Source organism: Tauraco erythrolophus, chromosome 17 (genome assembly GCF_009769465.1).
Source record: "Tauraco erythrolophus isolate bTauEry1 chromosome 17, bTauEry1.pri, whole genome shotgun sequence".
In the NCBI taxonomy this organism is placed as follows: Eukaryota; Metazoa; Chordata; class Aves; order Musophagiformes; family Musophagidae; genus Tauraco; species Tauraco erythrolophus.
The window spans coordinates 17,920,085-17,944,090 of record NC_141481.1 but is presented as its reverse complement, the minus strand read 5'-3'; the positions used below and the strand labels follow the sequence as shown (position 1 = coordinate 17,944,090).

The following is a 24,006-nucleotide window of genomic DNA, read 5'->3' as shown; positions in this document are numbered from 1 at the left end:
CGCGCGTTAGCGCAGCTGTTCTGCGTGCGGAAGAGCCTTTACTTCAGTCCCCCGGTTCTTTATTTCAGTTCTCCCGCTGTGTTCCACCCGCCGAGGCAGAACCGCGCTCGGGAGCGAGCAGAGGCCCGCCAGCCCCCCGCCAGCCCCCCGCCGCAGGCCAGCGGCTTCCCACGGCCCCGCTGCCTCAGCCCCTCCGGAGGGTGTCGCGGGGGAGCGCGCGGTCCGGCCGGGCCTGGCTCCCCCGAACCGGCCCGCGGGGACGAGCTCTTCCCGAGGGGGGGGCCCGCCTGCCGCCCCCTCCGCCCGGCTCTCCCCGGCCTGGCGCAGGTGCCCCGGGCACCGCTCGCGGGGGCTCTCCCGCCGCTCCCTCCCTGGCACTGGGGCACCGCGGTGCCCCCCGCCGGCCGCACCGCCCCGGACGGAGTCGGCCGCCCTGCGGCGGCAGCGCGCATGCGCAGCAACGCGGGGCCCGGGACCGGCGCAGCAGCGTAGCGCGGCTACTGCGCATGCGCACTGTCTTCGCCCCGCCCGCCCCCCCCTCCGCAGCGCGCGCCGTCGCGCGTCGCCGGTGGCGCAGGCGCAGCGCCGCGCGGAGGCCAAGATGGCGGCCGGGAGCTCCTCGCGCTGGCTCGGCGCGGCCGCCGCCGTCGCCGCCGCCAGGAGCCGCGGGCCGGCGGACGGGCGGCTGCCGCTCGTCTGGCTCGTCCGGGGGCTCAGCGTGCCGCCGCTTCCCGCCGCCGCCGCCTCGGCCCGCGCCGCTCGCCGCCTCCTGCCGCTGTGCGCCGGGCTCTGCGTCGCGGGTGAGCGGGGCCGAGGCGGCGGGCGCTGCGGTGTGGCGGCCGGGCGGACGTCGGGCCCCTTCCCCGGCCTTGCCCCGCCGCCCGGCCCTCATCCCCGCCCCTCTGCCCTCCTCTCCCGCAGGGACGAAACGCGCTGCCGCCGCCGCCGCCTTCCACAGCAGCGCCGCGGCCCGCGCCAAGGAGGACTATTACCAGGTGCTGGGGGTGCCCCGCACCGCCACCCAGAAGGAGATCAAGAAGGCGTACTACCAGGCACGACCGGCCGCGGGGCTGCCGGGGCGGGGCGGGGGCGACCGCCGGGCCGTGGCTGAGGGCCGGTAACCGGATAGAGGAGCCGCAGCTGCCCGCGGCCTCTCCGGTGCGGCGGCGAACTCAAAGGAGTTTGAGATTCCTGGGCTCGGACCCGCTGGAGACAAGGGGAGGCGGCGGGGGGGAAGCTCAGCGCGTCGGGTTGGGGATCTCTTCGAAAGCGTGACCCACCTGTGCTGTCTCCTTCCAGAGGGTCCCGGGATTGCCGAGGGCTTCAGGAGCAGCTTCTGTAGTTCCTTATGTTGGGATGATAACGGAAAACGAAGGCTTTTAGTTCCCTAAGATATAGGGAGTGAATGCGAAGCTTTGCCTCACAGGTTTTTCCTGGGAAGTGAGCCGTGCCTCTGTCTCTGTCTAATACTTGAACTCTTGTTGTTTAGCTGGCCAAGAAGTACCACCCTGATACAAATAAGGATGACCCTAAAGCTAAAGAGAAGTTCTCTCAGCTGGCAGAAGCTTATGAGGTAATACGCAGGATTTTATTGTCATGAAAAGGAGGAAAGATTGGAGGCTAGATGGAGGGAAGCATTTTTTTTGTGCGTTTCCTATAAAACCATGGCTAATTTTTCTTGTCTTCTACTTCACGCGTGAGCGCCTCTGTCCCAACAGTGTCTCCAGCAAATCACTTAGCCCACATATCTGATTTAGCCAGATATGTTTTGGGCTGTTGGAATTTGGGCTCTTTCTTAGCAGCGAGTGACTGGCACGGATGCTGTGGTCGCTGCAGTGGAGTTATTGGTCTGCTTAAATAAACAAACAAAAAAACCCGTCAGCAGTTACTACCTGTTTGAGACAGAGGTGCCTTCCACTGTGCTCCCCCAGCCCCGTTTCTTCTTGCTCTTCAGCCTGCTCAGAAGTCTTCTCGTGTTGGTTTTTGCTCTTGTGGGTTTTCAAACTTATCCCCGTGCTCTTACCACCAGTTTTTACACGATACGCTGATGATCAGCTGCACAGCAGAAGTTGTTCTTGCTTATTATAAATCAGTAATATCTTGTCATTTTCCTGGCGATGAGCTGAGAGATACCAGGGAAGAAGGAGCTTTTCGGTAATTCAGACACTGCCGAGAGCCCTCCTGGTGACAAGAAGGGTTGAGAACGTGGGCTTGTGGTGGTAACGCTGGTAGCCTTGAATTCCTCTGGGAAACGCTGCTCTGCAGATAACAGGCTGTCCAGTTGCTTGGGATCTGCACGGTGTCCTGATGGCATCGTTGTTTTGCCTCAAAGGTGTTGAGCGATGAAGTGAAGCGGAAACAATACGATGCCTACGGCACGGCTAGTTTTGATCCCGGCGCAGCAGGTGCTGGCGCTGGCGCTGGGCGGCAGTACTGGAGCAGTGGTCCGTCGATCGACCCGGAAGAGCTTTTCAGAAAAATCTTCGGAGAGTTTTCGGGATCCGCCTTCGGCGATTTTCAGAACGTCTTTGACCAGCCACAGGAGGTATGAAGCGTGTTTGTTTTCTGAGAAATGAAAAACTGGAGAGCTGGAGAGGGACCTGGATCGCTCTGGGAGCGAGCTTCAGCAAAGAATTTGCTGCTGGGAATGTTCAGCCCATGAGTGTCCCGTTGTATGGGTGGGACAGTGATGTATTTTTGGTAAGCCATGCAGATACATCCTCTACACTTCCAGACGGAATATTTTTTCTGGACTTTTCCAGACCTTTCAGCTTTTTCATCTGGTGTTTACTGACACCGGCTGGTGCTGCCAAACAATTCCATCCTTGTAGAGGCATCTTTTCTGCTGCATGTTGATTTACATATGTCTGCTTTGATCTCTAATTCTAAAACCCACAAAATACCTTTTAACTGTAAAACAGGCCTTCCAGCGTTAGCTTTGACTGCTTAATTGGCTTAATTCTGCAAATTAATTGGCTTAACCTTGCAGCGGAGCCCGTAATAAAACAAAACCTGTGTCTTGTTCTCTGTACTGCAGCTAAATGCTCTTCCAAGTATTGACAGTGGTGGTTCATGTGCTGCCTTCAGAAACGCTTGGTGTTCTGTCTTCTGGCTTTACTAAAATGCCCTTTTTATTATAAACAGAATTTCCTGTTTTTTGCAGTCATTTTTGTTGATGACTTCCCTTGGTAAGTAAAGAGTTTCTTGAGGAAGAGAGATACTGTCGTTGGGACTGAAAGCCTTCAGCCTCACCTGTTGCTGCATTCCCATTAAACAAAACCTTCAGAAATAGTACAGGTTTTGCTGAGAGCAGAACAATGCTTGACTTCTATTTTTACTTCCTCCTTTTCTATTTTTAAGTCTCATTTCTGCTACACAACTGCCCATCAGGCTGGTGTAATCATCATTCCTGTAATGTCTGCTATGCTTTTGAACCCCTTTTTATTTATATGAGACAGATTATTCCTTCCTCAAATGAGGCAAACCCTTCCAAATGAGTCATGCATCCATCCGTTTTCCCCCCCTGCTCTTCTACCTGGATATATTTTAAGCGTCGTTTGATATTTGGCCTAAACCAGTTTCAGTCTGCCTGAGACCCCATCGCACGTCAGTTGTAGACCAATGTCCGTGTTTCCTGTACAGTATATCATGGAGCTGACGTTCACCCAAGCTGCAAAAGGTGTTAACAAGGAGATCGTGGTGAACATCAACGACTCCTGCGAGCGGTGCAACGGTAAAGGACACGAACCTGGTACCAAAGTGCAGCGCTGTCACTACTGCAGTGGCACTGGCATGGTAAGTGCTTTCTAAGACACGAGTTCTGCTGTGCTTTTTCTTGTTGGGGCAAGTCTGCCCCTTCCACGGTGAAAACTCCTCACTACAGTCAACAGCTTCTCTTGGGTGAAGGTGAGTTAATGTGGACTTGATGTGAATATGCAGTGGGAAGATGGTCTTTGTATTAAAGACGTGCTCTGCCTGCTTAAAAGCACTGGCCCTCAGGGCTCCATCGTCTGGTGTCGTACATCCAGCAAACCATATTTACATAATGTAATGGTTCTGAAATTACTTAACCATATTTATATAAAGTAACAATTCTGAAATTACTTGGGCATTAGATGGGGTACTTTGAATTGAGGGGCGGAGCAAGGAGGAGGTGATGATAGCCTAAGGGTACTCATGAAATAAGACGACTCGTGTTACTTACAGTGAGTAATGATCAAGCTCCAGGCTTTCAATTTCTGTGCCTCAAAACGAGTACTGGCCATCAGTCTGTGACCACAATATCTTTCTGCGCAGACCTGGTGGAGTTGGTCACAGGAGACTGCAAACTCTTCCCAGTTTCCTCGTGTGCTTCAGGCTGGCAGGTGGCTTTCACAGTTCAGTCCATAGCTTAGTCTCCATAATGTTTTCCTGGACGCTGGCAATAATTCATGCAAGTGCATTGTCCTTAGATTCTTCAAAACACAGATGTTTGTGGATCCTTGTGAAATAGCACTGTAAGGAGCTTCGTTCCTCCTTGCACATACAGCCTAGAGCTGGAAAGTGTTGCATTTCCCTTCCCCTCACCATGAGACGCTCATAGCAGCGATGGTTTTCAGTGGAAATCGGAATGCGATGGCAATTGAAACTGATCCGGCTTCTCACAAGCAGAGGAGAGCAGTGGAGATGGGAGCACAATCTCTTTGGATTTCTGAGCCAGTTTCCTGCTCCACCCCGTGCTGAAGGATATCGCTGTCCTGTCGGGTTGCACGTGCGGTGAGGAGGACTCAAATGTGCTGGGCCAGTCACTGGCAGCGTTTTCTGGAAGTGAAAAGTACTGTCTCTGTACCAAATGTTTGTATGATCTGTGTTTTCTTCTCCAGGAGACGATAAACACCGGCCCTTTCGTCATGCGATCGACGTGCCGACGGTGCGGCGGTCGTGGTTCCATCATAACAACACCATGCGTAGTATGTCGAGGGACGGGGCAAACCAAACAGAAGAAGACAGTGATGGTCCCTGTGCCAGCTGGTTAGTGTTGTACTGGTGTGCTGCTCTCTGCTAAATAACTGTAGTTACTTGCTTCCACTTGGCCAACAGCACGGCACTTGTCTCCAAAGCATGGCTGGTCCCTGCCAGGTAGGAATGTGAGAGCAATGTAGTAAGTTTTGGTGCAGAGAAGTTGTCTTGAGAACAAAGCAGGTTGATAGCTTGGTGATGGAAAGGGCTGGATCTTTCAAATGTGTGCTTTGCTCTTCCTGAGCTGAGGTTTTGGTTCTTGCATAGATCTTTCTAGGCAGCTTTTGAAGAGCGAAACTCTCAAAAGGTTTTGTTATCTTGGGTCTTTTGTTGGTCTTTGATGAAGCCTGGGGAGAGGGTGGGACTCTTTTAAAGCCTTAGCTTGGTTCAGAGCAGCGTGCTGATGGCCTTCCTCACCAGAGAGGACAAAATGAGTGGTGAGGCTGAAGACTTGCTTCTTCAAGACTGCCCTGGGTGAGCAGCCTGTAGTTTTCCTGCAGCTTGTGGAGGCTGCCCAGTGTTCCTTAGTGTGATGCGTTTCCCAAAAGAATTCTGTAAGGGGTTGAAGTAAGGAGCCTGCTTGGGGCGTGGTGATCACCTCGGAGGTATAAACGTGTGCTGACACCTCCTTCCTTTGGCCACAGCTCCTGAGCTCCCGTGGAGAGTGTTACTGTGCTGCCTGCTGGTAGGTCTCGTGCCTCGTGCTCCTGGATGTGCGGGCGCTGCTGTGGTGGCAGGCTTTTGGGGGTGGCAAGAGTTGCAGGTATTCAAGTTTAACACGTTGATTACAACGCAGGGTAACGTTCCCTCTTGTTTTCTGATTGCAGGAGTTGAGGATGGGCAGACAGTTCGGATGCCTGTGGGGAAGAAAGAAATTTTCATTACGTTCAGGGTACGTATCGTTACATTGCTGGCTGTCTTCATTATTTAAGTTGGTTGCTTGTTCCCCTCGCAACTGCCTGGGAAGCCTGACTGAATGGGGGACGGAGGAGGAAGAGCGAGTGATCCTTGGAAACAGCTGAGGTAACATGATCCACGTGAACTTTCTGAGGTAGCAGATCTGCATTGTAACCAGCGGTGTAACGTTAGGTCTGCTCGTGAAGAATTGTGCTGCTTGGGCCAGGACGGAGGCCGTTACGGCAGTGCGCATCAAAACGCAGAGTAGGTTCCTGATTCCTGGAGTCTTTGACTGGGAATCGTGACGCTGCCTGCCTGCACGGGTGGGAGCGCTGAGGAGGGCTGTGGGGACGCGCGCTGGCCGGTCAAGCATCCTTTTGCAGATCTGCGTTAAGCGCCGCTCTGCGCATGTGTCGTAGCCGGGGCCCCCTGCTGCTGTAGGTACCCTGTCACGTGTCCCTGTCAAGGAGAAAGTGTTTTTCAGCCCCTTTTTTGTGGTGCAGGAGGATTTAATTCTCCTCCAGCTTGTGAGGCCACTGCAAAGGTTCTTGCCCTCCCTCTCCTCTGCTGGCTGTCCACTGTTCACCGTACTGCACGAGACAGCGTCTTCTCTGTCTCCGCAGAATCACACTGACACGGATAAATTAGCAACAGGATTAGGGGAGGGAGCTGCTGAGACAGGAGGCAGGCATCCTCCTCATCCTCGGGCTAATTACGGCCATGTCAGGATCTGTGTTTTGTCTGAAATACTGAACATGAACTTACACTTCTTGGCCGTGCAGAATGTGGATGGTGAAGGGTCTGACTACAACATGGCGATATGTTTGCTTCTGAGAACTTTCAAAGCAGTTTACCATGAGAAGTTTGTGGTGGTGCGCTCACTGCTGTTTGGAACTGCCTGCCTTTTAGGTTCAAAAGAGTTCTGTGTTCAGGAGAAACGGAGCAGATATCCATTCGGACCTCCTTATTTCAATAGCACAGGCTGTTTTGGGAGGCACAGCCAGATGCCAAGGCTTGTACGAGACAATCAATATCACAGTAAGTACCGTTATGTGGAAGAGCTGGGGCATAAATCGATGTGGGACAGCAGAGGCTTCTCCTTTGCTGTAAAGATGGTGCAAATCTCCTAAGACTGCCAGTATCGAGTTTCAGACTACTTCAGGTAGTTTGTGACCTGCTTGGTCACACCTCCTTTCCTATCGCTGTGTAGGGATAGGGAAGGGAAAGGCTGGGTGGATTCCTGGCCAAATCCCATCCAACGCCTACAGACTGTGCGAGGTTCTTTGCTTGTTCCTCCTAAAGCTTTTCCATTATTACTGACTTACCTTCTGAATGTGTCCAGATGCATGAACGTACCAGATCTCTCCCACCCTACTTTGAAGCTTGCTGGAAAAGTAGTTGATTTTTTTATAGACATGAAATGTTATTACTATGTAAATGGTTAAACTTGAGTAATAAACGTGACACCTCTGTGTTTATAGATACCCCCTGGTATTCAGCCAGACCAGAGAATTCGAATGAGTGGGAAAGGCATTCCCAAGGTTAACAGTTACGGCTACGGAGACCACTACATTCACATAAAGATAAAAGTTCCTCAGTAAGTACAACTCATGCAAATTTCTGTGAAATCTGGACATTTTTTCAAAAAGTGTTCTTCAGAAAGATTTTGTGAAAATTCCTTACTGCTTTATCAAGATGATTAATTTTTCACTCTGCTTTTTATTCTAATGCAAGGTACTGTTTTATTTTTTTTATACCACTTGGCAACCCAGCTCTAAAAATCCTAAACCTTGGAAATACAGAAATAGTTTTTCACCTGTGTATTTCCTTGGCTTTATGTGATTCTGTCTGGATCCCGGTTACATACATTCAGCGTTCTGGCTTATAATGCATCCGTGTGCTCTCACTCCTACAGCTTAAAGGAACTAAACTCCTTGGCAGTTGCTTTCCAGACTGCTTGGCCACCCTTGGCTCCTGTGCTGTAGGAAACTTTTTAGCTTGTATTGCTGCACTCGGCAAAGGAGTTCATTTCCTGAGGTCTCCCCGCCAGCTGTGTGTTCTGTTGCAGCTCCATACGGTTCTTCTCAGCACTTCAGAATAGTTTGGTTTTTCACTGCAGTTTGGTGAAATGCACTGGGTCGTATCTCTCCTCTCCACTGGTGCTTACTCTTTATAGATTGCTCATTTTAAGAGCACCGTAGGGATTCTCAGTGTATGCCAGGTGTATTCATCTTGTACTTCCAGTAGCTGCCTCTTGTGCATGCTGCTGGAGAAGGTTAAGGAGGTCTGTAGATGTATCTATCCCTGAAGACAGCCGTAACCAACACCTCTGTCTTGGACCTGCAGGAGGCTGACGGATCGCCAGAGAGCCTTAATGATGAGCTATGCCGAGGATGAGGCAGATGTGGATGGCACGGTGAACGGAGTCACAAATACAGCATCAGGTGAGCGGTGGGAATTAGCACTTCTTCCTCCTGGAGCTGGCTTGGGAGTGCAGAGCGCTTCCCGGGGGTTCCTGGGGAGGAAGGTGAGCCAAGGTCACCTTGAGACAGCGTGTCAGCACAACCTGCTGAGCGTGTCGTGTTGGAAAGAGTTGTAGTATGATGTTAATAGGCTGTAGCACAAAGCAAGGAGGTAGCCCCTTCCCAGAAAGCTGTACTCAAGATACTTACAGAGGAAATCTGTGCGTGAATAGAGAGCAGGTATTGAGATACTCCGGGATCCTGACAAGTTGTGGTGAGTCTCGCTGTGGTGACGGATGCCTTCTGCTCCCTGCTTCTGCCCATGTGCCAGAAGTAACTTGTCTTAGTAGCAGAAGTAGAAGAAAAAGCACGTGCTTCAGGCCAATTTTCCATGTGCGCTGATGTGTTTTGCTTCTGACCACAGCGGGGACATTTCTCCTTGAAAGCTGGAGGGGAGTACTGCTGTCAAGGCTGCTCTAAGCTGTTGTCTGTGTGCGTGGAAGAACCTTGGATAGAAACGCTCATTGGTGCCGAGCGTCCGGCGTGATGGAGGGAGCGAAGACAGCTGGGAGCTTTGTAGAGCTGCTCTTTCAGCTCTGGATCAAAAATTTTGATTTTGCAATTAAGCGTTTTAAGTTTCAGGGGTGAGGTACCTGGCATCAGTAGCAGCTGAAGGCAAAATGTACGGTAGAACAGAAGGCAAGAGTTTTGTCTTCTGCTACTGGAAAACAGTTTTTCCTTTGCTCATATTGGAACGATGAACTCCTTAAAGCTGGTTGGATTTCTTTTTATACCAAAAAGGGTATTTATAATTGTGTACAGTTAGGCAAAACTGGGAGTCTTTCAAAGCTGGTAAATGATCCCAGGAACTCAGGTGCTCTCTACTACGCATGCTAAAGCCTGAGGAACATAGGCTGAAGTTCAGGATATTGGAAGGCAGCATCTGCCAAACACTTACCAATGTTATGTTTTATAGTGCTTCCATAACATAGAATTTATGTCTTTTCTGCTGAGGGTAAACATTAAAGGCCGGTCTTGGGGGGAAAGGGAGAGATCCTTAAGCACAATACTTTCATTCCAGCTTTTTCAAGATGTTTATATGCCGAAGGAAAAAAACACTCTCCAAATTTGTTTGTTAAAAAGTAAACCTGCCAGTTTTTACCACATTCAGCAGCAAGGTGGAGTAAAACCAGCGCCGGTAGCTTGCCGTGTAGAGAGGCTGTTGCTGAAAGTGAGTCCTTGCTCTGGGAAGCAGAAATACCCTGAGTATTTCCTACCATTGCATCAGTCCCAGCTTGGCAGTCAGCTGGAGGAGGAGGGGGAGGACTGGACTTGATGTTCTCTGTGTGCAAAGGAAGCTCAAGGAGCATTCGGGGGTCTTGTTATTCACGGGTTTACTTCAGAAAAAGCAGATTAGCAAAGAGGTCTCCTTTGTTCTTGCTGTAGCCACTTCTCAGAGGGACAAATGACTTCTCAGGACCTGTTTATATAGGAAAATTGTTGCTGCCGGAAAGATTCCTTACCTGGACACTTGTTCTGAAATACTTGTAGCCTTTTTTATTCTACCCGAGTTCATTTTTTCCTTGATACTGTTTGTCTGAGCATGGCATGAGGATTACTTGAGGCAGGCTCTTGGTATGGTTTTGCACTGCTTTGCTCTGAAGGTGAAACAGGAAGACAGGTTGTTCCAGGGACCACCAATATAGGGGTTTTATTCTGTGAAGTCATGGGTGGCGGTGGTCAGCTTGACAACTTGGAATTGAGGGTCTGCCACTAAAACCAGGTGCTTGTTTCCAAAACCTGGGGGCTCCCTGACTTAATTGTGCAGCATTGTCAGCTGGAGGGCTGGGCAGAAGGGAAGGGAAGGGGCCTGAGCTCACAGCCGTCTTTTCCTCTTCTGGGGCCTGGGCTCTCCAGTGCTTTCACTGCAAGTGGTCCGGTACTATGGCTCGCTGCCAGGTGCAGCCCTGTACACGAGGATGCAGGCAAAACCAGCTGCCTTGACTTGACCATTCCCCATCTAAAATAACCCTCTCGCTTCATCAGGGGTGCTGGTTACTGGTGGGAGATGTGTCTGACTGCAGCCCTTTGCTGTTTGTGTCCAGGTGGCAGGGCCACGGCTAGCGCTGACGCAGGCGGGGATAGGCCTGAGGCTGAGGAGAACAAGGAGGGATTCCTTTCCAAACTTAAGAAAATGTTTAGCTCCTGACACCCTGTCCGAGGTAGGAGGCCTCTTGTCTTTTACTGTCATCTTTTCCCCACACTAAGCAGAACTTGGCACTTCTTGGGGAGGTAGAAGCAGCGAAAGCGCAGCATTGCTTCTCACTTAGCCTCAGGCCATCCAGCCACTGGTGTGGAAAGCCCTAGCTGTCCCCCGTGACCTGGAGCAAAAAGCCAGGGACTAAATTGCATTGTTGCTGCAGCAAAAAGCAGCAGAAATGCTGGGTACATCTTCAGGGAGGTTGCTGGCCCCCCCTGCAGCTCTATTTCCTTATCCACTCGGTGGCTGTGCCCATTCAAAGCACCGAGGGTGCTCCCGTTGGGCGGTAAAGCTGGAACCAGGCAGTCCTGCAGGCGGGTCCGCGGCGCCTCCGGTGCCGGTACGCCAGGCTGGACTCGCCCCCACCACGGGCTTACAGCACCAGGAAGGGTGCAGAGCACAGCACAGCCCCTGCCGCACCGACGAGTACAGTGTTACGACTTGGGGTGCCGCTCAGTTGGCATTGGCCATTGTGAGAGAGCTCTGCAGGCTTGGAATCATCCGTGGGGCCGTGGGTTCCAGCGGCTCAGCTTCCCGTCACCGCAGGCTTCACACTCGGCCGTTGTGCGTGGCCGACGAGGTGTGAGGGCAGGGCCGGTGGGGAGGTGCTCTGGCAGAGCAGGCTGCGGGGCTGCCGCGCGTCTCGGGCTGATTCGGTCTGGAAACGCTGAACTTTTCTCTTGCTTCAACCGCAGGGAAGCGTTCTACTGGAAACTAAGAGCCGGTCGCAGCAGATTGGCTTTGCAGTTGGGGATGAACCTTTGTGGCAGCGGGCTCTGGAGAGCGAAGGAGGTCAGGCGGCAGCGCAGGGAGAATCCCGGCTGGAGAGGCTACAAACAAACCACTGAGGCACCAACCATCGGCGTGATACAAAACCCACCCACCGACCGAGGAAATGGTAACGAAGGAAAACACCAGCTTTGCAGAAATGCGAGGCTCTCTCGAGGTTGCTCTGCAGCCCCTACTGCTGCTGGAAACTTATTTGGTGAAAATTGAAGTTGAAATAATATTTACAATCTAAAGCAGTGGAAATGTGAAATAAAAATTGTCCTTCCAGCACAGAGTGGAGCAGATTGCTCTGTGGAGCCCGAGATTGCTGCTGCTCGCTCAGGTGCCCGTCTGAATGGTGGATGTGCTTGCTGAGCTTGCCACCACTTATCTTCTCCCAGGAGGCTGGTGGGACAGTTAGGTTTAACTCTGTCTTCCCAGCAGCCCTCCTAGCTGTCCTGCACATCTCAGAGTGGGAAGTTTCCCTCTGGGACTCGTCAGAGCCCAGCTCCCTCAGCAGCCAGGGGCTTTCTTAGTCCTGCTGATTTCCCGCACAGAGCGCAGCGATGGAATCTGCATTTTGCCTCAGGTTTCCCTTTCCGCCCCCAAATTAACTAAAGTTACAACACAAATGCTGTCGCTTCTGAATGGGGACAAGTTTATCACCAAGCCCTTTGCCAGTTTGGGACAAAAGTCTTTTATTACATTAGTGCAACACCTGTAGCATAAATGATTGGTCAAAGAGTCATTGTTCCTACATGTGTGAGAATACAGAGAAGTGGATCGCTCCTTCCAGGTGGAGTCGAGCTCTTGCCGTGAGTGTTTTCGTGGTTGCCGTAGCCTGCTGCTGTTAGTTATACCCTACAGGTACCATCAGCCCACATACTAATCGACCAGTTAAACAAGGACACGTCCTAGTCTTGCCCTTCTTAATTTGCTGAAATAAAGCACGAGTTGCCTCCTGATCAAACTGTCTGTAAAGTGATTCTGTACCCATGTAAATAAGATTGACTTCATAAAGATATTTAACACGTGCTGTGCCTCGCTGCTTTGTCTGCTCTTCCAAACGTGCCTGTCCCTCCCTTCCCTCCCCCAGTAACAGGAATGAAGGTCTTTTGGACAAGGAGAGGACAGGGTGAGAAGTCTTGAGCATCAGTCTAGGGGCTGTGATTGCACAAGTGCTTGAAGTCAAAGAGCTCTTAGCTAAACAGTACCTTAAGATACAGTGATGTGAGCCAGTGGGGGAAGGAGCTTTGTAAGTGAATCTTAAATCCTAAGGTTGGACAAGTCTTGCAAATGTTTTACTCAGCTCACAAGGGCAGTGACAGAAATTGGCTCTGGGAGCCCCAAGGCCAGGCCCCAGCCAAGAGCTGACTGACTTGAGGAATGAGGTTCAGGTTCTCCAGTGCAGGAAGTCACAGCACGGTTCCTCTTTGGGGCTGCTGGCACAGGGCTGAGGGCACCTTTTTGCCAGTGTGGTGCTGGCACAGTGCCCCATCTCTCTTGGTTCTCTGCCTGCTGGCTCACCTGCAGTGCCTGGACCTGCTCTGTGGAGAAAACCCAGTGTTTTCTGTCATCTCAGGAGCCTGTGCTGGTGTGGGCCAGCCACAGGTGGCTGCAGAGGAGGTACTATGAGTTTAGCCCACCAAGTGGTGCTGTGTGCTCAGAGCTGCCCAGGAAAGAGCGATCCTGGGAAAAGAAACCACCACCCAATAGCCATGAAAACACCCAGAATCACTAAACAAACACCTCCCTGAAGATAGCGTGCAAAGGGAGCGCTTCTCCCACCTGTCTGCCTGCAGCTGTACAGCATTGCCTTTTGTTCTAGTTGTGCTGATGGACAGAATCTCAACCAAGTTGCAGGAGAGCCCTGGAGCACACGCATGGACTAAAGCATTTGCCAGCTCCAGCAGGATCAGCCTTTTGCCAGGGCGGTAGGGGAAAGGCAGCGTGGCTCCGTGCAGCTCACCTCCTCGGCTAGTTCCCTCGACTTGCTGCAGCAGCTCAGGTGGAAGGGGACGGAGGAGCGGGTCAGAAGGCAGCCTTGTTGTCTGCCACCCACTGACGGAAGGTGCGGGCCTTGGGGTTGAGTTTCATGGTCAGGTCCACGTTGCGGTCTGGCTTCAGGGCATAGAAACGGAACATATTGGCCATTTCCTTGGCGCCAGGGGTGCCACGTTTCTCAAAATCCGCAGGTGAGAGCTGCAAGAATAATTGGGGGGAAAAAAACAAAGTGTCATCACAGGGCAGAGGCTGCTGGGGGCCCTTCCTGTACATCACACAGGGAAGCTGAGGAGGGCGGCATTGGCTCAGCCTGCCAGGTTACTGCCACTGGTGAGGAGGGTGCTGCTGCTCTGTAAGTGATTTTAGTTGAGTTTGTGTAAAGAAAGCAGCAGCCGTACAGCGTGAGGGCAAGGCCAAGGAAAGCCTTCGCCAGAGCACACTGGTGGGAGGTAGGATGGAGAAGACCAGTGTCTCTTGGTGGTGCTCCAGGAGTTCCCCCCAGTCCACCCTTCCTCCAGGTGCAACTGGAGAACAAGGGGTGGGGAGAAATAAAAAATAAAATCAGACAGTATGGATGCTCACAAGCTTGTTCTGGATCTGTCCCACACAAGCTGCCCCCCAAAGCCACAGCCCCCTGCCTGGCAGGGAACAGCCCAATCTGCCTGGAGCCGGTCCCTGGCTCTGGCACACAGCCGACCTGGGCACAGGCTCGGGCACACAATCTGCTCACCCCAGCAGCAGAGGCCCAGCACAGCTACGAGGGAGCCCTTCCCTGCACTGGGCACAAGCTGTGGCTAAGGGGGGGTCTAGAAACACGGGCTTGGGAGATCTGGGCGAGCTCTGTAGAGTCTGAGCAACCCAGGCTGCCACCCGGCACTCCAGCCTTGCACTCACTTGGCATTCCAAGCCTTCCCTGCTTGGATCAAAGGGTGGACCATGGTGCTTCTGCACCGTGCTGGGAAGAAAAGAGCTGCTTATTTGTCCCTGGCAGAGCAGAACCTGCAGAGAGCATCAGAGCTGCGTCGCTGCTGCTGAGCTGCACTTTGCTCTCCGAGCAGAGAGCCACCGCGCCCCTCAGCCACTGCATCGGCTGCCTGATGGCAGCAGCACAGCCAAAGTACAAACGGAAACAAAAGTCACAGGGCACAGGGAGGCCAGGAGCGCTGTAACGGTGACACAGCAGGAGCGCTGTAACGGTGACACAGCAAAGCCCTGGGGACACACTGCTGAAGGGAAGGGCGCGCAGCACAGACCTACCTGTTCCATAGGTGCCCAGCCCTACTGGCAAGTGCCAGGCCCTGGCTCTTCTGGAGACCTCCCGCTTCAGTTATCCCTCAGAGCCAGGCACAGACCTGCCCGGGCACACACGCGCGTTCCACGAGCGTGAGTTGTCTCAGAGACAATACTGACACGGCAGTTTTGGTGCCAACATGTGCTCCAGCTGCACGCGAGGGCAGCGGCACTAATCCTGAACGCCAGTGCGGGGTTGTACCAAACCCGTACACTGGGCTACAAGGGGCCCTCCACCCCCGCAGCTCCCGACCTTGCTGCTGGGGCAGGACAGCAATCATTTTGCCACTGCCGTCCGTGCTTGGCCCCCCAGCAGGACCCCTCGCTATTCCAGACCAACGGGAGAAGCCGGGCGTGCTGCTCCTTTGCTGCTGCCAGGCAGGGGTGCCCAGCAGCAGCCTGGCTCGGGCAGGGACCTGCGGAGGGCCTAGATGTTGGGAAGGCACCAGGATCATCCCTCCACCACCTCACGGCAGGTTGCAGAGCCCTGAGCCAGCTTCCCCACCTCAAGAACATCCCCCACACCAAGGGACGCTTCCTACCTTGCTGGCTTTCACGGTCTTGCCCGTCTGCTGGGAGAAGACAGCAGCATACTCTGCCTCGGTGAGCTTGCCAGTGCTGAGCCCGATCACTTGGCCTATGTACGCCTCCGGGGACTTCAGCAGGGAAACGGCAACAGGCCCAAAGTCCTGCACTGCCATCCCATCCATGGGAGTGTCCTCCATGGGCAGCGCTGTACGGGAGAGATTGATCCTGGTCAGAGCACAGCCCAGCTCCAGGGAGGTACAGCCAGGGTTTTTGGCACTCAGCCTCTGAACAAGAGGTGAGGAAGAGCCGAGAGAACCCATCAGCGCGGCAAACCTCGAGAGCCATCTGCAGAGCTCAGCTAAGAGACTGAGCGACCAGAGCAGCACCATGACTTGTCTGGATCTGCAGCCCCACCTCTGACCTCCAACATCCCTACTGCAGGGAGCTGGGGTGTCCAAAGACACTTTGGGATCTGCAGAGCTCAGCACCCAAAACAGGACCAGGATCTCATTTATTTCTTGCAGGCCACCAAACAGGTCTGAAGGACTATAATGCAGCTGCAAATCGCTGTGGGGAAGCTGGCACAGGCCTCTCTCCCTCATCAGCACTATTGGTTTTTCCACCCCTCAGTGAGGCTCTGCACAGCAGGAGCAGATGAGAACTACAGGACAGTGATCTGGAGAGCAAGAGGTTCCATCTTACCCAGGGTAAAGGTATCTCCCTGCGGGACCTTCTGCGGCTTGAAGAAGGAGAGGAAGTTCTCAAAGTAGAACGGCAGCCGGATGATCGTGGTGGGAACGCCAATGTCCTGGAAGTACTCCTCCACCTCACCTTTGCTGTCAAAGTGGGGCACCTCCAGCTGGCCCCCGGTCAGCTTCTTCACGTTCTCCAGGCCGCTGTACACGACGTGGCGCAGACCCAGGCGCTTTGACAGATCAGCAAGCCGCTTTCCCTGGGTGAAGGGTGAAACTGGCCATGAAGAGGGAAACGGCTCCCTTGGGACACAGGGCAGCTCTCACCATCCCCACAACCCACCCTTCCCCTCCGTTGCACTGGGCAGGAGGGCAGGATCCAACACACGCCAGCTGAGCAAGCTCTTCTGCATCTGGCACCCCGAGCACTCAGCTGGAAGCAGGGCTGAGCAGACCCAGCGAGCCCTGAGAGTTGGCCAGGTGGAGCAGGGTCCTCTGCTTACACCATCCTACATTAGACAAGCCGCACACCCTGCAGCTTTGGTGCCAGCTCCTCCACCAAGCACACAAACACCAGCCCTAAAGATATGCTGGGCACACCATACCTGCCCTAACGTATCTTATCTTTGGTTTGCTGCCATCCAGGCTTGGCAATTGTGCCACCCTGTGAAACCTATCCAGGGGTGAACACTGCCCATAGGGAAAGCCCTGGGAGTTCTGGTACCACAGCACGTTTTGGCCCCAAAGCTGTAAGTAATGAGAACTACAGGACAGCAGGCAGTGACAGTCCTGACTCAGCCCTGGGAACGCTCTGTGGAGCTGCATCTTCCCTCTCCTGCTACTCTGACTCCCAGGCAGTGCTCTCTGCCACACCAAGTCTCACGGCATCTAACAGCTCCCTGAAGGCACCAGATCCTGGAGCCATGTGACTGCAAGGGAACAGGGAACAAGTTCTGGCTTTGCAAGACCTGGGACCCGGTTTGTTTGCAAGGCCTTGGAACTTTTCTGGACCGGGTGCTTGAACCGTCAAGACCGTTTCATGACCCCCACCCTGATGCCACATGGCTGTCCCTTGATTTCCCCCTCCCAGGCCGTTCTGCACGTGCTCCCAGTTAAAGCAAGCACCAGTACCTGCGCGATTTCCCTCTCTTTGCTCAAGTGATCCCAGAAGTTGGTTACAACAAAGGCTCCATAAGCACCCGCCAAGGCCAGCTCCAGCGACGGCTCATCGTCCTGATCCGCCTTCACGATTTCAGCTCCCCTCTGCTTCAGCTCGTTGGCCTCCTTCTTCGCGGGGTCCCGCGTCACCGCGCAGACCTTGAAGGTCCCATCGTCCAGCAGAGCCCGGGCCACGGAGCCCCCCTGAGCCCCTGCAGGTGCAGACCCGTTCAGAGCCCCGGCTTCCCGCAGGGCTCTGCCCACAAAGGGAGCTGGGACGAGCTGGGACTGGGAGACGGAGCTGCTCGGCCCCGTGCTCTCCCTGGGACACAAGGACCAACTCCCCCCAGTGCGTCCTCCTGCCAGTCCCACCGCCTGCTCCCAGTGCTGCTGCTCCAGCCGGGCGGGCGCTTTCCAGGCGCCCTGAGCCCGCACGGTTCTCCTCCACGGCAGCAGGGCAGAGCGCTGCGGCACAGCCCGACCCTCGCCCTTCCCACCGGCCCGGCCCGGAGCCCGCCAGCATCCCGGGCAGGGCCGGGCTTTTCCCCGAGAACTCACCGGTTGCCCCGAACACCGTGATCAGTTTCCTCCCAGCCATGAGGCAGCGCGGGCGGTCCCGGGGCTCTGCCAGGGCGAGAAGCGGAGCGGTCGCACCGGCGTGCGGGCCCGGCGAGACCGCGGCTCAGCCCCCGGCCCGGCCCCGCTCGGGAGGGCTTCGCCGGGCGCGGCAGCGAGGGGAGGAACGGGGCGGCTGCGGGTGCCCATCGCCGGTCTCGGCACGGGCCCGGAGCCACATCCCCTGGCAGGGGGGGCCGGCGTCGCGAGTCTCCTCACCTGGGTTCGGCTCGAATCGGCTCGGCTCGGCTGTCCCGAGTGCGTTCGGCTCGGCTCGGCTGCCCCGAGTGCGTTCGGCTCGGCTCGGCTGGTCGCGAGTGCGTTCGGCTCGGCTCGGCTGGTCCCGAGTGCGTTCGGCTCGGCTCGGCTGCTCGCGAGTGCGTTCGGCCTGGCTCGGCTGGACACGAATGCTGGATCCGACTCCGCTCGGTTATGTCCGGCTGGGCGGGCCGCCCCCCTCCATCCCACCCCTCTTCCGACCCCGCCCACCTCTCCCGGCCCCGCCCACCCCGGCCGGGCGCGGCCGGCGATGGCGCAGCGGGGCCGCGCATGGCGGCGTGTCCGCCGGCGGAGCCGCCTGCTTCCTTCTCGGTCGCTGCCGCTTAAAACCTGAAAGCGGCCTCGTAACCGCCTCAGGAGGTCGTTAAGGCTTGTACCGCGGAGGCGTCCCGGGGCTTGGACACCCCCTCGCTGCGGGTCCTCCGGTCCCCGTTCCCCGGTCCCGGGCTTTGCACGTTCGCCGGGTGTGGGAGCCCGGCTGATCCCAGGGAGCGTCCCGCTGCTCCCTCCGGACACGGGGCCGTTCGTTATCCCCGGGCGAGTGGCTTCTGCAGTGGGCTGAGCTCGGGGAACGGTCCCCGGTCCCCCCCCGCCACCTTTCATCGAGCAGCCCCGGGCGAGGCGGGAGGAGCAAAGTTGTCACCGGGGCTTTTGCGAGCAGCCCCGGGAGCCCTGTGTCACCTGTCCGGTCGGATGGGTCGAACTCATCCCGCTGGGAACGCGACCAGTTGGGCTTAGTAAACACGTTGGGAAAGTTGGGTTTGAATCGAGCCAATCGCCCGGAAAATACGCGAGGGATGTTTTTATACAGCTGGAAAGAAATAATTCAGGTGCCTTAATTAACATAAATGAATGATTACGAAAGCAGGAGGTACAGCCCTGTGTGGGGCTTCTGCACAGTCATTTTTGGGGTGAGGGATCTTCAGCTTGTCGGGAAGGTGACAACTGATGGGACTTCCCAGATGCCATCTCCTCTTGCAACCAGCCCCCTGCCAGGGTGGGGAATTGCCAACACACCTCACACTCGGGGAGGAAAGGTTCCTACCCCTTACCAGGCACAGCCCTGGGACCGGCACAGAGCTTGTGCTTGGAGCAATCCCTGAGAGACCACAGCCCAGGGCGGTGGCTGGAGGTCCCAACTCCTGCTTGCCACCGCCTCTCCAAACACAGTTCACCGTGCGTGTGAGCCCATGTTATCCCCCGCCAGCTCGCCACCGAGAGCTCCATTAGCCACCGTCATCTCTCCTCCGTCCTCCACTACCATCTCTCCTCCGTCCTTCTCCACCACCATCTCTCCTCCGTCCTCCACTACCATCTCTCCTCCGTCCTTCTCCACCACCATCTCTCCTCTGTCCTTCTCCACCACCATCTCTCCTCCGTCCTTCTCCACCACCATCTCTCCTCCGTCCTCCACTACCATCTCTCCTCTGTCCTTCTCCACCACCATCTCTCCTCTGTCCTTCTCCACCACCATCTCTCCTCCGTCCTTCTCCACCACCATCTCTCCTCCGTCCTTCTCCACCACCCGCCATTGACCCCCTCTCAGCTGGACTCGGTGGAGGGAAAGGTGTGTAATTATAGATTCAGATGCCACTTAATTAGAGCTACCTGTGTGCGTGGAAGAACCTTGGATAGAAACGCTCACTGGTGCCGAGCGTCCAGCGTGATGGAGGGAGCGAAGACAGCTGGGAGCTTTGTAGAGCTGCTCTTTCAGCTCTGAATCAAAAATTTTGATTTTGCAATTAAGCGTTTTAAGTTTCAGGGGTGAGGTACCTGGCATCAGTAGCAGCTGAAGGCAAAACGTACGATAGAACAGTAAGGCAAGAGTCTACTGGGAGTCTTTCAAAGCTGGTAAATGATCCCAGGAACTCAGGTGCTCTCTACTACGCATGCTAAAGCCTGAGGAACATAGGCTGAAGTTCAGGATATTGGAAGGCAGCATCTGCCAAACACTTACAATGTTATGTTTTATAGTGCTTCCATAACATAGAATTTATGTCTTTTCTGCTGAGGGTAAACATTAAAGGCCGGTCTTGGGGGGAAAGGGAGAGATCCTTAAGCACAATACTTTCATTCCAGCTTTTTCAAGATGTTTATATGCCGAAGGAAAAAAACACTCTCCAAATTTGTTTGTTATAAAGTAAACCTGCCAGTTTTTACCACATTCAGCAGCAAGGTGGAGTAAAACCAGCGCCGGTAGCTTGCCGTGTAGAGAGGCTGTTGCTGAAAGTGAGTCCTTGCTCTGGGAAGCAGAAATACCCTGAGTATTTCCTACCATTGCATCAGTCCCAGCTTGGCAATCAGCTGGAGGAGGAGGGGGAGGACTGGACTTGATGTTCTCTGTGTGCAAAGGAAGCTCAAGGAGCATTCGGGGGTCTTGTTATTCACGGGTTTACTTCAGAAAAAGCAGATTAGCAAAGAGGTCTCCTTTGTTCTTGCTGTAGCCACTTCTCAGAGGGACAAATGACTTCTCAGGACCTGTTTATATAGGAAAATTGTTGCTGCCGGAAAGATTCCTTACCTGGACACTTGTTCTGAAATACTTGTAGCCTTTTTTATTCTACCTGAGTTCATTTTTTCCTTGATACTGTTTGTCTGAGCATGGCATGAGGATTACTTGAGGCAGGCTCTTGGTATGGTTTTGCACTGCTTTGCTCTGAAGGTGAAACAGGAAGACAGGTTGTTCCAGGGACCACCAATATAGGGGTTTATTCTGTGAAGTCATGGGTGGCGGTGGTCAGCTTGACAACTTGGAATTGAGGGTCTGCCACTAAAACCAGGTGCTTGTTTCCAAAACCTGTGGGCTCCCTGACTTAATTGTGCAGCATTGTCAGCTGGAGGGCTGGGCAGAAGGGAAGGGAAGGGGCCTGAGCTCACGGCCATCTTTTCCTCTTCTGGGGCCTGGGCTCTCCAGTGCTTTCACTGCAAGTGGTCCGGTACTATGGCTCGCTGCCAGGTGCAGCCCTGTACACGAGGATGCAGGCAAAACCAGCTGCCTTGACTTGACCATTCCCCATCTAAAATAACCCTCTCGCTTCATCAGGGGTGCTGGTTACTGGTGGGAGATGTGTCTGACTGCAGCCCTTTGCTGTTTGTGTCCAGGTGGCAGGGCCACGGCTAGCGCTGACGCAGGCGGGGATAGGCCTGAGGCTGAGGAGAACAAGGAGGGATTCCTTTCCAAACTTAAGAAAATGTTTAGCTCCTGACACCCTGTCCGAGGTAGGAGGCCTCTTGTCTTTTACTGTCATCTTTTCCCCACACGAAGCAGAACTTGGCACTTCTTGGGGAGGTAGAAGCAGCGAAAGCGCAGCATTGCTTCTCACTTAGCCTCAGGCCATCCAGCCACTGGTGTGGAAAGCCCTAGCTGTCCCCCGTGACCTGGAGCAAAAAGCCAGGGACTAAATTGCATTGTTGCTGCAGCAAAAAGCAGCAGAAATGCTGGGTACATCTTCAGGGAGGTTGCTGGCCCCCCCTGCAGCTCTATTTCCTTATCCACTCGGTGGCTGTGCCCGTTCAAAGCACCGAGGGTGCTCCCGTTGGGCGGTAAAGCTGGAACCAGGCAGTCCTGCAGGCGGGTCCGCGGCGCCTCCGGTGCCGGTACGCCAGGCTGGACTCGCCCCCACCACGGGCTTACAGCACCAGGAAGGGTGCAGAGCACAGCACAGCCCCCGCCGCACCGACGAGTACAGTGTTACGACTTGGGGTGCCGCTCAGTTGGCATTGGCCATTGTGAGAGAGCTCTGCAGGCTTGGAATCATCCGTGGGGCCGTGGGTTCCAGCGGCTCAGCTTCCCGTCACCGCAGGCTTCACACTCGGCCGTTGAGCGTGGCCGACGAGGCGTGAGGGCAGGGCCGGTGGGGAGGTGCTCTGGCAGAGCAGGCTGCGGGGCTGCCGCGCGTCTCGGGCTGATTCGGTCTGGAAACGCTGAACTTTTCTCTTGCTTCAACCGCAGGGAAGCGTTCTACTGGAAACTAAGAGCCGGTCGCAGCAGATTGGCTTTGCAGTTGGGGATGAACCTTTGTGGCAGCGGGCTCTGGAGAGCGAAGGAGGTCAGGCGGCAGCGCAGGGAGAATCCCGGCTGGAGAGGCTACAAACAAACCACTGAGGCACCAACCATCGGCGTGATACAAAACCCACCCACCGACCGAGGAAATGGTAACGAAGGAAAACACCAGCTTTGCAGAAATGCGAGGCTCTCTCGAGGTTGCTCTGCAGCCCCTACTGCTGCTGGAAACTTATTTGGTGAAAATTGAAGTTGAAATAATATTTACAATCTAAAGCAGTGGAAATGTGAAATAAAAATTGTCCTTCCAGCACAGAGTGGAGCAGATTGCTCTGTGGAGCCCGAGATTGCTGCTGCTCGCTCAGGTGCCCGTCTGAATGGTGGATGTGCTTGCTGAGCTTGCCACCACTTATCTTCTCCCAGGAGGCTGGTGGGACAGTTAGGTTTAACTCTGTCTTCCCAGCAGCCCTCCTAGCTGTCCTGCACATCTCAGAGTGGGAAGTTTCCCTCTGGGACTCGTCAGAGCCCAGCTCCCTCAGCAGCCAGGGGCTTTCTTAGTCCTGCTGATTTCCCGCACAGAGCGCAGCGATGGAATCTGCATTTTGCCTCAGGTTTCCCTTTCCGCCCCCAAATTAACTAAAGTTACAACACAAATGCTGTCGCTTCTGAATGGGGACAAGTTTATCACCAAGCCCTTTGCCAGTTTGGGACAAAAGTCTTTTATTACATTAGTGCAACACCTGTAGCATAAATGATTGGTCAAAGAGTCATTGTTCCTACATGTGTGAGAATACAGAGAAGTGGATCGCTCCTTCCAGGTGGAGTCGAGCTCTTGCCGTGAGTGTTTTCGTGGTTGCCGTAGCCTGCTGCTGTTAGTTATACCCTACAGGTACCATCAGCCCACATACTAATCGACCAGTTAAACAAGGACACGTCCTAGTCTTGCCCTTCTTAATTTGCTGAAATAAAGCACGAGTTGCCTCCTGATCAAACTGTCTGTAAAGTGATTCTGTACCCATGTAAATAAGATTGACTTCATAAAGATATTTAACACGTGCTGTGCCTCGCTGCTTTGTCTGCTCTTCCAAACGTGCCTGTCCCTCCCTTCCCTCCCCCAGTAACAGGAATGAAGGTCTTTTGGACAAGGAGAGGACAGGGTGAGAAGTCTTGAGCATCAGTCTAGGGGCTGTGATTGACTTCAAGCACTTGTGCAAAGAGCTCTTAGCTAAACAGTACCTTAAGATACAGTGATGTGAGCCAGTGGGGGAAGGAGCTTTGTAAGTGAATCTTAAATCCTAAGGTTGGACAAGTCTTGCAAATGTTTTACTCAGCTCACAAGGGCAGTGACAGAAATTGGCTCTGGGAGCCCCAAGGCCAGGCCCCAGGCAAGAGCTGACTGACTTGAGGAATGAGGTTCAGGTTCTCCAGTGCAGGAAGTCACAGCACGGTTCCTCTTTGGGGCTGCTGGCACAGAGCTGAGGGCACCTTTTTACCAGGGTGGTGCTGGCACAGTGCCCCATCTCTCTTGGTTCTCTGCCTGCTGGCTCACCTGCAGTGCCTGGACCTGCTCTGTGGAGAAAACCCAGTGTTTTCTGTCATCTCAGGAGCCTGTGCTGGTGTGGGCCAGCCACAGGTGGCTGCAGAGGAGGTACTATGAGTTTAGCCCACCAAGTGGTGCTGTGTGCTCAGAGCTGCCCAGGAAAGAGCGATCCTGGGAAAAGAAACCACCACCCAATAGCCATGAAAACACCCAGAATCACTAAACAAACACCTCCCTGAAGATAGCGTGCAAAGGGAGCGCTTCTCCCACCTGTCTGCCTGCAGCTGTACAGCATTGCCTTTTGTTCTAGTTGTGCTGATGGACAGAATCTCAACCAAGTTGCAGGAGAGCCCTGGAGCACACGCATGGACTAAAGCATTTGCCAGCTCCAGCAGGATCAGCCTTTCGCCAGGGCATTAGGGGAAAGGCAGCGTGGCTCCGTGCAGCTCACCTCCTCGGCTAGTTCCCTCGACTTGCTGCAGCAGCTCAGGTGGAAGGGGACGGAGGAGCGG

At 54.4% G+C, this 24,006-nt stretch overlaps 2 protein-coding genes across 2 annotated transcripts; one reads left to right on the top strand and one right to left on the bottom strand.

Annotated features, from left to right (window-relative positions):
* Nucleotides 1–601: 601 nt before the first annotated feature.
* On the top strand, nt 602–12,551 carry DNAJA3 (DnaJ heat shock protein family (Hsp40) member A3). Its single transcript, XM_086622104.1, has 11 exons — nt 602–800; nt 922–1,052; nt 1,490–1,573; nt 2,333–2,545; nt 3,643–3,795; nt 4,863–5,010; nt 5,826–5,890; nt 6,805–6,933; nt 7,377–7,492; nt 8,242–8,339; nt 11,313–12,551. The coding sequence occupies exons 1-11, from the start codon at nt 602–604 to the stop codon at nt 11,333–11,335; spliced, it is 1,359 nt and encodes a 452-aa protein (XP_086478230.1). The 3' UTR covers nt 11,336–12,551.
* A 31-nt stretch (nt 12,552–12,582) lies between these two features.
* LOC147527606 (nmrA-like family domain-containing protein 1) lies at nt 12,583–17,671 on the bottom strand. Its single transcript, XM_086622105.1, has 5 exons — nt 17,616–17,671; nt 17,031–17,269; nt 15,910–16,159; nt 15,222–15,412; nt 12,583–13,587 (listed from the first exon to the last, which is right to left on the bottom strand). Exons 1-5 carry the CDS (start codon nt 17,653–17,655, stop codon nt 13,417–13,419), a joined length of 891 nt encoding a protein of 296 aa, XP_086478231.1. The 5' UTR covers nt 17,656–17,671; the 3' UTR covers nt 12,583–13,416.
* Nucleotides 17,672–24,006: the final 6,335 nt, after the last annotated feature.

What these genes read in the sequence shown, in the direction of transcription:
- DNAJA3 (XM_086622104.1), top strand. Translation starts at nt 602, where the DNA reads ATGGCGGCCGGGAGCTCCTCGCGCTGGCTCGGCGCGGCCGCCGCCGTC. An exon ending in ACTGCAGTGGCACTGGCATG is followed by an intron (nt 3,796 to 4,862) that starts GTAAGTGCTTTC and finishes TTTCTTCTCCAG; the next exon opens with GAGACGATAAACACCGGCCC. An exon ending in ATAAAGATAAAAGTTCCTCA is followed by an intron (nt 7,493 to 8,241) that starts GTAAGTACAACT and finishes TTGGACCTGCAG; the next exon opens with GAGGCTGACGGATCGCCAGA.
- LOC147527606 (XM_086622105.1), bottom strand. Translation starts at nt 17,655, where the DNA reads ATGGCTGGGAGGAAACTGATCACGGTGTTCGGGGCAACCG. An exon ending in AAGAGAGGGAAATCGCGCAG is followed by an intron (nt 16,160 to 17,030) that starts GTACTGGTGCTT and finishes CCCTTCACCCAG; the next exon opens with GGAAAGCGGCTTGCTGATCT. An exon ending in GGGAGATACCTTTACCCTGG is followed by an intron (nt 15,413 to 15,909) that starts GTAAGATGGAAC and finishes TCTCCCGTACAG; the next exon opens with CGCTGCCCATGGAGGACACT.